Below are 13,711 nucleotides of genomic sequence, written 5' to 3'. Positions count from 1 at the left end.
GGACGCGGGGAACCCACGCGGGGCCGCCCCCACCCGCGGCCGCCCGGCGCCGCTTCCCTTATTTGGTCACCGCGGCCTCAAACCCCAAAGCCCCGAGAGAGCGAAAAAATGCGCGGCGGCGGCTGAGGATGGGGGGGGGGAGGAGGGGGGCAGAGCGGGGGGCTCCGTGGCGGCCGGGGCTGAGATCCCATGGGGCCGCGTCCCCGCGGCGTCCCGTAGCCATCAGTGCTGCGTGTCCCCATCCGTGCCCCGTGTCCCGCTGTGCCCCGCGTCCCCACCAGCGTCCCCGTCCATCAGTGTCGCGTGTCCCCGCAGTATCCCGTGTCCCATCTGTGTCCCACGTCCATCAAGTGCCCCGTGTCCCAGCAGCGCCCCACGTCCCCACCAGTGCCCCATATCCAGCGGTGTTGAATGTCCCGGTCCGTGCCCCCCGTCCTCGTATTGCCCTGTGTCCCCGTCAGCGTCCCACATCCCGACCGCCCGTGTCCCGGCAGCGCCCCATCCTCGCTGCCACGACTTCACTGCGGGCCCCGCGCAGCCCCGCGCCTCGCTGCGCCCCTGGGCCCCGCTGGCGGCTGCCAGCACGTGGAGGGCCGGGCCGGGGAAGCGGCGCGGTGCGGGCACAGCCCCGGGGGGCGGACACGAGGGGTCGGGGCTGCCGGTCCCCGCCGTTCCGCCACGAGCCCCACGGCGACCCCCGCAGCCCCGGCGGCGCTTCGTGCCCCCGGTGTCACGGAAGCTTCCGGGTGTCCCCGCCGTTCCGGCTGTCACTTGCGTCCCTACGGCCCCACTTCCCCCTGCTGCGCCCGCGGCCCAGCGTCGCCGGTGTCCCCGCGACGCCCCTCCCGTCCCGCTGTCCCCGCGTCCCTCCCGTCCCTCTGTCCCTCCCTCTGTCCGCCCCCTCCGGCCGCGCTCCGCGGGTGAGCGCGCAAAGGGGCGTGGCCTATCTGGTAACCCCGCCCACGAGGGGGCGTGGCCTCCGGCGCGGCTCGGAGCGGGGGGCGGTGGCGGTCACGTGTTCGCGGCGCCCCCTGGCGGCGCCCCTTTGTCCGCGCGCGGGCGGGGCAGCGCGGGGGCGCGGCTCGGAGCGACCGAGGGGGCGTGGCCCTAAGGGGCGGGGCGGGCGCGGATTGGCGGAGGGCGAGGGGAGGGGCGGAGGGGGCGGGGCGAGGCGAGGCGAGGCCGTCGCGGATTGGCGGAGGGGCGGGGCGGGGCGGGGCAGGGCGGCAGCTAACGGGCCCGGGCGGCGGCGCGGCGGAGCGGCGCGGGGATGGGCGGGGGGCGGCGCGGGGCGCGGCGCTGAGCGCCGGCGGGACCCCATGGACCTGGACGTGGATTACGAGCGGCCCAACGTCGAGACCATCAAGTGCGTGGTGGTGGGCGACAACGCGGTGGGCAAAACGCGCCTCATCTGCGCCCGCGCCTGCAACGCGACGCTGAGCCAATACCAGCTGCTGGCCACGCACGTGCCCACCGTGTGGGCCATCGACCAGTACCGCGTCTGCCAGGAGGTGCGCGGCCGGGGGGGGCGGCGGGGTCGCGGCGGGCCCCGCTCAGCGCTCTCCCGCCCCCCTCCGCGCCCCCTCAGGTGCTGGAGCGCTCCCGCGATGTGGTGGACGAGGTCAGCGTGTCGCTGCGGCTCTGGGACACCTTCGGGGACCACCACAAGGACCGGCGCTTCGCCTACGGCAGGTGGGGGGCGGGGCCCCGAAGGGAACCCCCGGGAGGGGGCACCCCCCTTTGGGTGGCACTGCTTTGGGTGAGGACCCCCCCCCCCAGGGAGCGACCCTCTGTGGATGAGAGCCCCCCCCAGGGGGAGAAACTCCTCTCTGGGAGAAACCAGATAGGACAGAACCCCCCCTCGGCGTTGCCCCCTCCCCCCCCTCTCCCAGGAGAGACCTCCCCCCGGGTTAAGCCTTCCAGCTGGGGAACCACCCTTCGGGAGAGACCCCCACCCCGGGAGAGAACGCACCCCCGTGGGTGAGACCCCCTCTGTGCATGAGACCCCCCCGGCAAAGACCTGCAGACACCCCCAGGAGTGACCTCGCCTTCGGGAGGGATCTCCCTTCCCCCTCCAGGTTCTCCCATAGAGGTGGCATCACGTGGGGGTGGGGTCCCATGGGGCTCCTGGGGGTCCCGAGGCTGTTGGGGACCCACAACTGCAGTGGGGGCTTCAGGACACCCCAGAGTCCCGCTGTGCCCGGCTCACACCCCCCAGTCCCTGCAGTGTGCGGTGCCCTGTAGGGTCCTGGCCCACCCTGTAGGGTCCTGTCCCACCTCACAGCTCCCGATGCCCCATGGCTGAGCAGGGGAAGACCCGGCCCCCCCCCTGCACAATGCCCAGGCTGTAAACAAGCACAGCCCTCAGCCCCTGGCACGGCCCCTCTGCTATCGCCGCCCCCGCGCCAGCTCCATGGGGCACCCTCCCACAACCCCTCCACGGGGCTGGGGGCACCTGATGGGGCAGGGGGCGCCCGGGGCGGGGGGAGGTTGTGGGGAATGCCACAGTGTGGGGGGCGCACACCCACCCAGCGACCCCCACTCCCCACCGCTGTCCCGCAGGGCTGTGGGTGCCGGCATCGCTCACAGCTCCCGTGCTGGCGGGGGGCCCGAGGGCGGGTGGTGTCTATCTTGGTCCTGGCACCGGCCCGGCCCCAGCACGGCTCCCGGTCACGTCCTGGGCAGAACACAGCCGTGGCTTTGGGGCTGCTCCCGATGCCCTGCGGGACCCCCTTGTAGGGCACGGCGTGGGGCCGGGTCCCCTCTGCTGCTGCCCACGGGTCTCTCCGTGCTGGTGCCCAGGGGGCCAGTGCAGGGCTCTGACCTTCCTCCTCCTCTTCCTGGCCCAGGTCAGACGTGGTGGTTCTCTGCTTCTCGCTGGCCAACCCCAACTCCCTGCGCCACGTGAAGACCATGTGGTACCCTGAGATCAAACACTTCTGCCCGCGGACGCCCATCATCCTGGTGGGCTGCCAGCTGGACCTGCGCTACGCCGACCTGGACGCCGTCAACCGTGCCAGGCGTCCCTTGGCCAAGTGAGGCTGCGCCAGGGGGTGGCAGGGCTGGGTCTCCCACAGTCACTGGGTCCCCTACACTCAGGAGGTCCCACTCAGTCACTGGGCCCCCTGTGCTCTCTGGGCCCCCTGTGCTCGGTGGGTCCCCCCCAGTCACAGGGTCCCCTATCCTCCGGATCCCCTATGCTCAGTGGGTCCACGCGTGGTGATGAATCCCCCCGCTGTCCCCCAGGCCCATCCGACCCACGGACATCCTGCCGCCAGAGCGGGGCCACGAGGTGGCCAAGGAGCTGGGCGTCCCCTACTACGAGACCAGCGTGGTGGCCCAGTTCGGCATCAAGGACGTCTTTGACAACGCCATCCGCGCCGCGCTCATCTCCCGCCGCCACCTGCAGTTCTGGAAGTCCCACCTGAAGAAGATGCAGCGCCCGTTGCTGCAGGCGCCCTTCCTGCCCCCCAAGCCCCCCCCGCCGGTCATCCGCATCCCCGAGCCGCCGGCCAGCCGTGCCTGGGGCCCCGCCGCGCTCTTCTGCACCCCGCTGTGCGCCGACGTCGTCTTCCAGCTGCAGGGCGGGCAGCGCATCTTCGCGCACCGCGTCTACCTGGCCACCTCCTGCTCCAAGTTCTACGACCTCTTTACCCTGGAGGGGCCGCTGGGGACGGGCAAGGAGCCGGCCGCCCGCGCCCGCAGCCTGGACGGGGAGCGGGGGGTGCTGGGCGAGGGGCTGCAGGGCGGGCTGCGCGCCGTGCAGAGCGACGAGGCGCTGCGGGCGGCGACGGGGGACGGCGCCCGCGATCTGTCTGCGTGGGGCCGGGGCTTCGTCAGCATGCGCTGGGAGGTGGTGGCCGACCCGGTGGCCGGGAGGGAGAAGAGGATGACGGTGGTGTGCATGGACCGCTCGGTGGCGGCGGAGCCGTTCCGCGCCGTGCTGGAGTACCTCTACACCGGGCGGCTGGAGCGGGCGTGCGCTGACCTGATGCAGGTGGCCACCATCGCCGAGCTGCTGGAGGTGTTCGACCTGCGCATGATGGTGGCCAACGTGCTCAACAAGGAGAGCTTCATGAACCAGGAGATCACCAAAGCCTTCCACGTGCGCCGTGCCAACCGCATCAAGGAGTGCCTGGGGAAGGGCGTCTTTGCAGGTACGGCGCGGTCCCTCTGCTGGGGTCACAACCCCCCCGCTCCCCCCCACCCCACGCCGTTCGCGGCACCCGTGTGGCAGCGCCGTTGCGGGGCGTGCATCCCTGTCCCCGTGCTGCCCAGACGTGGTGTTCCGCGTGGACGACGGGGCCGTGCCGGCGCACAAACCCCTGCTGATAGCCGGCTGTGACTGGATGATGGCCATGTTCCGGGGGGCGTTCCGGGAGAGCTACGCTGCCGAGGTGAGGGCACGGGGACGGTGGGAGGGGGCTGCCGCGGGGAGCAGCCGGCACGGCGCCGTGCCCACGGCATCCCCGCGCTCGGCCCTGGCCGTGTGGGGGTCCGGGTGGGGGTTTGTCCTTCCCGCAGCGCCGGTCCCCGCGCCCCTGTCCTGCAGGTCTCCCTGCCGGGCACCAACTGCGCCTGCCTGCGTGCCGTCCTCGATTTCCTCTACACCGGGGTGTTCACGCCCACACCCGACCTCGACGCCATGGAGCTGCTCATCCTCACCAACCGCCTCTGCCTGCCCCGGCTGCAGGCGCTCACAGGTGAGCCCCCCCCCTCTCCGCCCCGGCTGCCCATTGACGTCAGCTGCCAATACAATTATGGCCGGCTGGCGCTGGGATCGATGCGGCCCCGGGCGGCCCTTATGTAAGAGCCGTCCCAGCCCGGCGTCACCCCGCGCTCACGGCCCCATCCCTGCCCCAGAGCAGTACGCCGTGGATGAGCTGCTCCGCGCCTTCATGCAGCAGGTGGAGATCGACGAGCAGGTGCTCATCTACCTGGAGATGACTCAGGTACGGGACGGGGGGAGCTGAGGGGCGCCGCCCCCCGGCTCGGCCCATCCTGATGGGCGTCCCCGCAGTTCCACAACGCCCGGCAGCTGGCCGCCTGGTGCCTGCACTACATCTGCACCAACTACAACAGCGTGTGCCGCCGCTTCCCCCGCGAGATGAAGTTCATGTCCCCAGGTAGGGCGCGGGCGGTGCGGGGTCGGGTTGGGGGCTGGCTGTGCGCTGAGCCCCCGCCGCCCCCCCCCTCCCCCAGAGAACCAGGCGCACTTCGAGCGGCACCGCTGGCCGCCGGTGTGGTACCTGAAGGAGGAGGACCTGTACCTGCGCTCCAAGAAGGAGCGGGAGCGCGAGGAGCAGCTGCAGCGCAAGCAGCACACCCGCAGCAAGTGGTGCTTCTGGCGGCCCTCGCCCCACGTCTCCTGAGCCGGGGCTGCGGCCGTGCCGCTTCGCAGGGCCGGGGGCGCCGCCGGGCTCCGAGCTGAGCCGGGCCGGGGCTCTCCTCCCCCGGAGCCGCGGCCGCGACGGGTCCCCGGCGCCGCTGCCTGTTTACAGCCCCGTCCCCGGCTACGGGCGCCCGCTGCGGCCGCCGCTCTGGTTTACGGCCCCCGCGGCGCGGTGCTGAGCCGGCAGGGCCCCCCCCGCGCTGGTGCTACCTCTGACCGAGCAGTATTGTGGGGCTGGGGTCCCGCCGAGCCCGTGGCAGGGTGCTGGCCCAGGCTGGGCGCTCCCAGCCGGGCTCTCTGGTGCTGAATTCCCCCCCCCCTCTGCGCTGCCGGAGGCGGGGGCCAAGCTGTGAGCAGGGCGCAGGGGAGAGGCGGCGGGCGGCCCGGCTGGCCCCGCTCATCTCCGTGCCTTGGACACGTCCCGGCCCCGTTGGGGGTCCCGGTCGCAGTGTCCCCGTGCTGCACAACGACCCTTTGTACACTTTTCTACTCCGCTCGTCCCGACCCAGCACAACCCCCGGGCGCCCGCGCCCACCTCAAGGGCTGTTTGTACCCCCGCCTCCCCAGCACTGTGAGCGGGGCTCCTCACCGCGCCGATTTTAACCTTTAATAAAACCTTTTGTAACGGGGCGGCTCTGCTGTCACTGCCGCAGCGGTGGCGCTCAGCGCAAAGAGCAGCGACGCGACGGGGCTCGGGCCAGGGGTGTTTATTGTGGGTGGGGGGCGGTGCGCACTGGGGATGGGGGGTGATGCCGTACGGGGGAGCACGGCTGGGAGGGCAGCACGGGGGTGTAACGTGAACGGGGCTGGGGCTCAGTGCTGATGGGGAAAATGGGGCACGTGGGGGCTGTGGGGCAGAACACCGCTGGTGAGGCTCTCACCCCACGGCGGGAGCTGCGGCAGCCTGGCCCGGGGCCGGGCCGGATCCCATCACCGCCGGGGGCTGCAGGAAAAGCTCCCGCAGGGCCGTGCCGGACCCGAGAGCTGCAGGAAGCTCCCACCCTGCCTGCCAAGCAGCAGCCCGAGCGGGGCTGAGCTCCTCCCGAGCCCCCCACGCACCCCCTGCCCCGTACGGCCCTGGGAACGGAGCCGGCGGTTTGGCCCCGCTGCAGCCGGCAGGGAAGGCTGGGACACGGAGCTCTGTGACACCGCCGAGCCCCGCCTGGGACACGGAGGGGGAGGTGATGGCAGCACGGGGAGAACTCCAGCACACAGCGTGCCCCCAATTCCAGCACAGCTCCCAGCCCACGGGGTGACAGCAGGGCCGTGGCCGTGCGCAGTGACCTCGCAGCCCGTCCCCGGGGCACGCAGCCGTCCCAGCAGAGCGCAGCGCAGCCTCTGCTTTTTCCAGCACGGGAGCACAGCTGCAGCCCCGCACGGCTGGCTGCTGAGCACAGCAGTCCTGCTGGGAGCCGTGCGTGTGCCCACAGCGCTGGCAGGGCGTGAGGCCTCGCCTTGCCCTGCTGAGTGTGAGCCCAGAGCCAGGGCGGGCCGTGCTGCGGCACCCATGGGTGCGGCCGCCTGGGGGGGGGACCGGCTGCTGCGGCCCACCCGGCCGGAGTGGCACGTAGCACAGGTTTAGCCTGGATCCCTTCCTGTCTGAAGGAAAGGTGCCGTGGGGAAGAGAGGAGTCAGTTCCGCTCCTCCCTGCAGGGAACGGACGGGAGTGCTGCAATGAGAGCCTCTGGGGGGGGCTGCTGCTGCTCAGCCACATCACCTCGGCTGCATCCTTCTCCCAGGGAGGGGGAGGGGGGCAGCTTCTGGCCCGGGGACCCACAGTGCTGCACAGCTGGGTCTCGTGGAGCCCGCGCGGCTCCCAGCCCGTGCTCCCCATGTGCAGACATGCCACTCCGAGGGCAGGGTTGCTTTGGGAGCGACTGATCTCAGCTCCAGCTGCTTGCAGAATCCCACCCTGCCGGGGCACGGCGCTGTGTTGGAGGCGGGAGGGGTGCTGGCAGCCCAGCTCTCCCTGCTGCAGCCCCACAGCAGCCCGCGTGGCTCGCAGTTACACCTGGCTGTAGCAGAAGATCTCGCTGAGGTCGTAGCCGGTCACTGCAAAGGAGTTTCCCTCGGGGTCACAGAAACGAGCACCGCAGATCTGGGTGTCGGTGACGCACTCGGCGTGGCAGTGCTCGATCTGCACGGAAACGCGGTGAGGGGCACGGGTAAATAAGCACAGCCTGAGCTGCCTCAGGTCTGCACCCTCCTATGAACACAGAGGGAACCCCTCTGAGCAAGGGGCAGGAAGAGGAGCAGAGCTGGGCCAGCAGCACGTGGCTACAGCTGGCCAGTTCACAGCCCAGGAACCATTCCCTTCCTGTGCCCCAGGACAAGACTCAGGATCGTGCCAACAGGAGGAGGAGCTGAACCACTGCAGCAGCTCGGCTGGCTTTCCATGCAGCAGTTCAGCCCTCCGACCTCTCATGGCAGGAGATGTAACCCTACAGCACCGACCCGTGGTGCCAACAGGACAGCAGCAGCCCGCAGTGACCCTGTCCAGCATCCCTGCTGCTTGCTTGTGTCTCACACTCACCTCAACATCATCAGTGTCTGGGTTCCTGCTGAGCTTCCAGACGTGAACAAAGGAGTCCTCCGCACCCGACAGCAGCTGCAGGGGGACAGCAGAGAGGCCACGGCGGGGTGATGCAGCACAGCGTGCTGAACACAGAGCAGCCCCTGCCCTGTTCCAGGCCCACCAGGCCATACCTTTCCTGTGGCTGGTGCCAGGTCCAGGGCATAAATCCAGCGGGCGTGTGCGCTGACCTCGGCACGCAGGCTGCCCGTCGCTGCCTCGTACAGCCGGATCTGCCCGTTGCCATAACCAGCAGCAATGATCCCATTCCAGAGCCTCACAGAGGAGCAGGTCCAGCTGGGCACAAGGGCACGGGTCACCTTCCCCTCCCGGCTGCAGACCCGCTTGCAGGGCCGTGCATCCCCTCCTGTCCTGGCCCACACAAAGCCCTGCAGCGCTCCGGCCGGGCGCGCGGGGCATCGTCTCACAGCCAGGACTTACCCAAAGGCTGGGATCCTGTTGAGCAAGGAGAATTCCTCTCCAGAGCTCCACACGCACAGCGTCCCGGCGTCGTCAGCAGTCACCAGGTCCCCGGCCCCATCCTGTGGGAGCAGCTGAGGCTCAGTGGTGCCGTGGGGCAGGCGCTGGCAGAGGGCAGTGAGCTGCTGACCGATGCCAGGCAGAAGCTGCTGCCGCCAGCACAGCCAGAGCTGCTGTACATAAAAGCCACAGCCTGCAGCACAACAAGCTTAAAGTTCAACTGCCCACAGAAACTGCTGACATTTTGTGAAAGAGGAAGGCTTAGCCGTGACTGTGTGTGAGAGTTTCAGTTTAAACATGCTAGTGTTTGGCAATGCTAATTACACACGGGGGAAAATTTGTGGGAACAATTACTGCATCTCCTCCCTCTGCTTTGGAGTCTCGACACACTTCACCCTAACACGGACGTGCTCTGGGGTTTCGCAGCAAGGCACTGTCCCTTCTGCTCACTGCAGTGCAGAGCAGCGTGTTGGAGACCAGTCAGACAGAGAGGATGACAGAACAGCTCTCACAAACAAGCTCGATATCCAGGCTAATTGGGAACGAGTTCTAAGCAATTAATTGTTCAAGGGAGTCCCAAACGCAGAGAAAGTTAAGTGCACCTAATTAGAGAAAGTGTATCAAAGCGTCCTCATTGGGAAAGATGCAGCCAGTAATGAGGAAGCCAATTAGTGTGTCTGCAGAGATGTCACACAGAATGAACCAAAGGAACCCATCCCGATTTCAGACTGAGCTTTGTAATTGGGCAGAGTTATTCCATCTGATATGAGAAGTGTCACTGTGCTGTTGGTGACAGCATGGCAAGACACCTCCTCCCATCTGCTGAGGGCAGTGAGGGGAAGCAGGGTCTGCCCCCAGAAGCCCCCTGCCCCAGGAGCAGCACTGCCCTCAGCTTCCCCACCTCCCCGAGCCGGGTTTGAGCAGAACTGCAGCCCTGTGTCCCACAGTGCCCAGGATCTCTGTGTAGATGGGGTAGGATGGGGCTGTGCTCCCCCTCACCCCACTCAGGGGTCTCAGGAGGGTCTGTGCCAGTAGCTCCCTGATGGTGGGAACTTGCATTCTGGTGTGTGTTTATTCGCAGCCAGTTTTGCTCGCTTGCTCTTGTTACAAGTCTGGTCTTCAGCTTTCAATAGCTCTTCTGTGTCCTGGCACGCACCCTGATGTATCACAGGCTATTCTCTGGCAATTAGTCACACTCTCACAGTCACTCTTTGTGCAAAAGGGCCTCAGCTCCTCATCCCTGTCAAGACAGTCTCAGCCTCAGCAGTTTGTCTTTCCAGAATCTGGCCAACCAAGGCCGAGACTCGGCCACCTGCCTGCAGGCAGCAGAGACCAGGCTTGGCCAAGGAGGGCACTGTGCCACATGTTAGGATGGCCTCTACAGCACCGAGGGACAGCTGCAGCCCCCCTGCCCCCCCTCATGGCACACTTTGGCCCCAGCAGCTGCTGGCAGCCACAACATACCGGTGCCTGGCCCAGCTCGGCAGCGATGTCAGTGATGGCGTCGTGGTGCTCCTTCAGGACCTCACTGACCGTGATGTTGGTCCCTTTGTGGGGGATGTCGAACACCAGCACCATCCCAGAGGACAGCCCTGCAGAAGGAGGACACCAAAGGTGTCGGCAGGGACTGCTGTCCTGCTGTCCCACCACCCAGCCTCCAGCACCGTGTCTGCAGTCATGCCGCGCTCTCTCCCAGGCCCTGTGCCCATGTGAGGCTGGCTCACACAGAACGGTTCCCTGCGGGAGCCACGAGGTGAGCACAGCTCCTCCAGCTGTCACCACGTCACCCTGCTTCACCCATGGCTACACGAACACCACCTGGTGCAGCCCTGCCCGTTCTTCCTCCCGGTGCTTCACTCACCCACGCAGATGAAACGTTCTCCTGCTGCAGAGATCCCTCGGGCAAACACGGCTTGTGCTGAAAGGGAAGCAGGAGCTGGTTGGGTTGCAGCCTGCAGCAGCTCACATCGTCACCAAGATGCTGGTGTGAGTGCCATCCCTCCTACAGTTACCACAATGGGTCCCCATCCACCCACCCTAAGCCTACACTGTGCCTGCACAGTGGAGCTGGGGTGACACAGAACTCCCTCCAGACACTTCTGCTAAGTTGCTGAGTGGCCCTGGCCTGACTCAGTCCAGCCTGGACACAGGAGCAATGCTGTGGGTGTCTCCAGCCAGCAGGAACGGGGCTGCACGACAGGAACGCTCGGTCTCACAGCCCTGGGAAGAGTGGGCAGAGGGCCTGGGGGCTCCTCACTGCGCTCCTGCCGTGGGATTTACCTGGAGGGTGCTCTGGGATGTCCAGTGCGTGCCAATACACCATGATGGATCCATCTGATTCATACATCTGGAAAGAGAAAAAAAAGACCAATGAGACCCGGACAGTGGCAAAGCTCCTACAGCCTCGTGCTCCACTGCTGCCCCAAGGGGTCTCCAAAAGGGAGCAGCGGTGCTCTGGTTACACAGCCCTGAGCCCAGATGCCACCACAGTGAGTTCACCTTCCCAGTGCTGTGTTTGTCATCCCGGGCAGGAGAACACCTCACCTGGATGCCTTTCTGACAGGTCAGCACCAGCAGGATGCGTGCCGGCAGGACACACCAGGCAGCCTGGAAGGAAGCACAGCTCAGCGGGGGACCAGCAGCCCTCATCCCTCCCCAGAGCTGCCCGGAGCCGCGTGTTTCCGGCTCCTGCTGAACGCGGCGGGAGCTGGGAAGCATCATCCTCGGGGAACCTCTTCAGGAAGCTCCTTCCCTCCCATCTCCGCGGTCGGACTCGGCGGTCCTCACAGGCCCTTTTCGACCCGAGACACTCTGTGTCTCCACGCACCGCACGACACTGCGGGCTGCAGCCCCGTGCCAGCAGCGCCCCGCAGCAGGGCGGGTTCTTCTCGCCCCTTCGTCCCCCCACCTCCCCGCGCTCAGCGCCAGGAGCGCCGCGCCCAGAGCCGAGCGAGCGCCGCGCCGGGCCGCCGGGAGGGAAACCGGAGCGGAGGCCGAGCTCGCGGCGCCGCCTCGCGTCCCGCCGCCGTCGGTAACGGCCGCCCGGCCCTCCGCCGGCACCCCGCCCGGCTCGTCGCGGCTCCGCTCGGGGACGGCGGCCCGGCCGAGGGGCGGCGCGGGGTCCCACCTGCGTGACGAGCGAGGCCCCGCCGCCCGCCCGGGCCTGCAGCTGCCGCTGGGCGCAGCCCGCCGCGTCGCCGGCCGCGCTGAGCACGGTGACGGCCGGGCCGTGCACGGAGCCGAGGAAGGCGAGCGGCCTGTGGGGCGGGCGGAGCACGCTCAGGTTGTTGTACAGCGCCGAGGAGCTGCCGCGCAGCGCGATGCTCTTCTCCCGGCGGTACATCGCCGCTCCCGGTCCCGCTGCCGCTCTCCGCCCCGCCCGCTCCGCGGCTCGGCCGCTGCCCGCCGTAACCATGGAGACGGCGGCGCCGAGCGATGACGTAAGAGCGACACGGAGGCGGGCGCGTCGTGATGACGTCATCACGAAGCACCGGGATTCGGAGGCGACGTTGCCGTGGAGACCGAGACGCCGCCCGGCGGGAGGTGAGCGGGGCGGGTGAGCGGGGCGGCGGGCGGCGTCCGGGGTCCCCGGAAGGGTCCGGGGTAGCGGGGGGAGCTGGGCGCCGGGCAGAGCCGGGCCGGGAGGGCGCGCAGCCCGGAGCCGCCGCCTCCAGCCCCGCGGCCGCCGTGTCCCCGCGCAGGACATGGCCTCCCGCGAGCGCGGCGCCGCTGCCCGGCAGCGCGGGGACAAAGCGCGGACCCCCAGCGCCGCCCCTCCGGACGCGGCCCCCGGGCGGCTGTGCGAGGCGCAGTGGCTGTCCGTGCTGGCGGCCGAGGAGCGGGACGACGTCGTAGGGGACGCGGTGGCCGAGCTGCTGGCAGCCGTCGTGGAGCGCCGCTTCCAGGCCGAGCTGGCCCGGCAGGTGGGCGGCGCGCAGCCCGGGCCGCGCCCGGCGTCCGCGTTGGGCTCCGGCCGCGCTTCGAGCCGCCGCCACGGCGCCGACCCGCGGCCCTGCGCGCGCAGTGCGTGCCGTTCGCCGTGAGCCGGGCGAGGGCTGAGCTGCTGCGGGCGGCCGCGTGGCGCTTCCCGGCGCGGGATGAGGGCGACGCGGCGCTGGAGGCGGCGGGAGCGTGGCGGGAGGACGAGGAGCCCCAGCCGGCTGCCACCGAAGCCTGGGCTGAGGGCGCCGTGCCCACCCTGCGAGCGCGTCCAGCCCCGGGGCACGGAGAGGTGATGCGCCCTTCCCTCCCCCCCCAGCACCGCGGGTTTCTGTTCTCCTCGCACGTGGGGCCGGGGTGGGGGAGTCGGCTCACCCCGACGGGACGCCGTAACTCGCCCCTAAGCAGCCCTGCTTTGCCCTTTCTCGGGGAGGCTGGGCGCCGCGCTCTGTGCCCCCGGCCCCACTGCGGTCCCTGTGCTCTGCCCAGGTGTCCAGCGCCGACACGGACGCCGTCACATCCGAGGCTGAGGGTGGCGGCGTGCCGCTGCCTTCCCCAACACCGTTGGCGCAGGATGAGGTGCTCGATGCTCCCCAGCCCTCCGCGGGATTATCGGGCAGCCCCGCTGTGCCGGCCCCGCTCAGCCCCAAAACGGCGCGGCCCCGGCGCCTGCCTGGCGTCAAACACCCAGAGCCACAGCTGTGGACGGAGGTCAGCGATGCAGCAGAAGCTGACGGGCACGGAGTGTCACAGCCCCCCTCCTGCAGCGACCTGATGAAGGTCTGGGCATGGAGATCTCCGCGCGATGAGGTGAGGGCGTGCAATAGGCGCAGCACCGCCCAGCCGGACCCCTCCGTGCGCTGGATCCAGCCCCAGGTGGAGGTGCTGGACTCAGGCACAAAGACCGAGCGGCAGCCGCGTCCCCTCCGGCACCGGCGGCAGCCCCGCCGCCCCTCTGGGCGGGACGTGGGGCCGGGTGCCTCGTCGTCCCCGCGAGGGCCGGCGGCTGCGGGGGCACCGCGGCTCCTACCGCCCATCCCGGGGGCTCAGCAGCCCAGCAGTTCCCAGTCCCCGGTGCGGGGCTCCTTACTGGGCACCGTCCAGCTGGCTCCTGGTGTCACCATCAGGCACGGAGGCAGCGAGGGGCGCAGGCTGTGCCTCCCTGTGCAGAGAGAGGATGCGGAGGAGGAGACGGGAGAGGCCAAGAGGGACCTGAGGCCCCTCCGCCCCGCTGTGCCCTTCCCTGCCATCGCAGTCAGGCAGGTCACTGGCGATGGTGTGCCTTGAATACAGCAGATTCCAACATCTCCTGGCTGTGGGTCTGAGTG

The 13,711-nt window shown here is 69.3% G+C and overlaps 3 protein-coding genes across 5 annotated transcripts; 2 read left to right on the top strand and 1 right to left on the bottom strand.

Annotated features, from left to right (window-relative positions):
• Window positions 1-1,254: 1,254 nt before the first annotated feature.
• On the top strand, window positions 1,255-6,021 carry LOC116225627 (rho-related BTB domain-containing protein 2-like). 2 transcript variants are annotated; one of them, XM_031588076.2, is made up of 9 exons: window positions 1,255-1,511; window positions 1,589-1,692; window positions 2,850-3,035; window positions 3,247-4,157; window positions 4,279-4,397; window positions 4,553-4,703; window positions 4,864-4,952; window positions 5,021-5,126; window positions 5,203-6,021. In XM_031588076.2, the coding sequence occupies exons 1-9, from the start codon at window positions 1,320-1,322 to the stop codon at window positions 5,370-5,372; spliced, it is 2,028 nt and encodes a 675-aa protein (XP_031443936.2). In that variant the 5' UTR covers window positions 1,255-1,319; the 3' UTR covers window positions 5,373-6,021. The 2 variants fall into 2 exon arrangements, 1 of the variants encoding a protein (XP_031443936.2); XR_004166126.2 differs by lacking the exon at window positions 5,203-6,021 and having other exon boundaries at window positions 4,869-4,952.
• WDR54 (WD repeat domain 54) lies at window positions 6,007-11,990 on the bottom strand. 2 transcript variants are annotated; one of them, XM_090140006.1, is made up of 10 exons: window positions 11,572-11,990; window positions 10,989-11,051; window positions 10,725-10,791; window positions 10,306-10,362; window positions 9,909-10,036; window positions 8,406-8,506; window positions 8,099-8,261; window positions 7,926-8,000; window positions 7,404-7,529; window positions 6,007-7,304 (listed from the first exon to the last, which is right to left on the bottom strand). In XM_090140006.1, exons 1-10 carry the CDS (start codon window positions 11,923-11,925, stop codon window positions 6,270-6,272), a joined length of 2,169 nt encoding a protein of 722 aa, XP_089996132.1. In that variant the 5' UTR covers window positions 11,926-11,990; the 3' UTR covers window positions 6,007-6,269. The 2 variants fall into 2 exon arrangements, with proteins under 2 accessions (XP_089996132.1, XP_031443946.2); XM_031588086.2 differs by having other exon boundaries at window positions 7,162-7,529; window positions 11,572-11,984.
• C4H2orf81 (chromosome 4 C2orf81 homolog) lies at window positions 11,909-13,690 on the top strand. The gene is made up of 4 exons (XM_031588082.2): window positions 11,909-11,987; window positions 12,146-12,367; window positions 12,469-12,675; window positions 12,873-13,690. The coding sequence occupies exons 1-4, from the start codon at window positions 11,916-11,918 to the stop codon at window positions 13,668-13,670; spliced, it is 1,299 nt and encodes a 432-aa protein (XP_031443942.2). The 5' UTR covers window positions 11,909-11,915; the 3' UTR covers window positions 13,671-13,690.
• The last annotated feature ends 21 nt before the right edge of the window (window positions 13,691-13,711 follow it).

Source organism: Phasianus colchicus, chromosome 4, assembly GCF_987193195.1.
Source record: "Phasianus colchicus chromosome 4, bPhaCol1.hap1.1, whole genome shotgun sequence".
NCBI classification, from domain to species: domain Eukaryota; kingdom Metazoa; phylum Chordata; class Aves; order Galliformes; family Phasianidae; genus Phasianus; species Phasianus colchicus.
The sequence above is the reverse complement of the archived record's forward strand: the minus strand, read 5'-3'. Positions and strand labels throughout refer to the sequence as shown.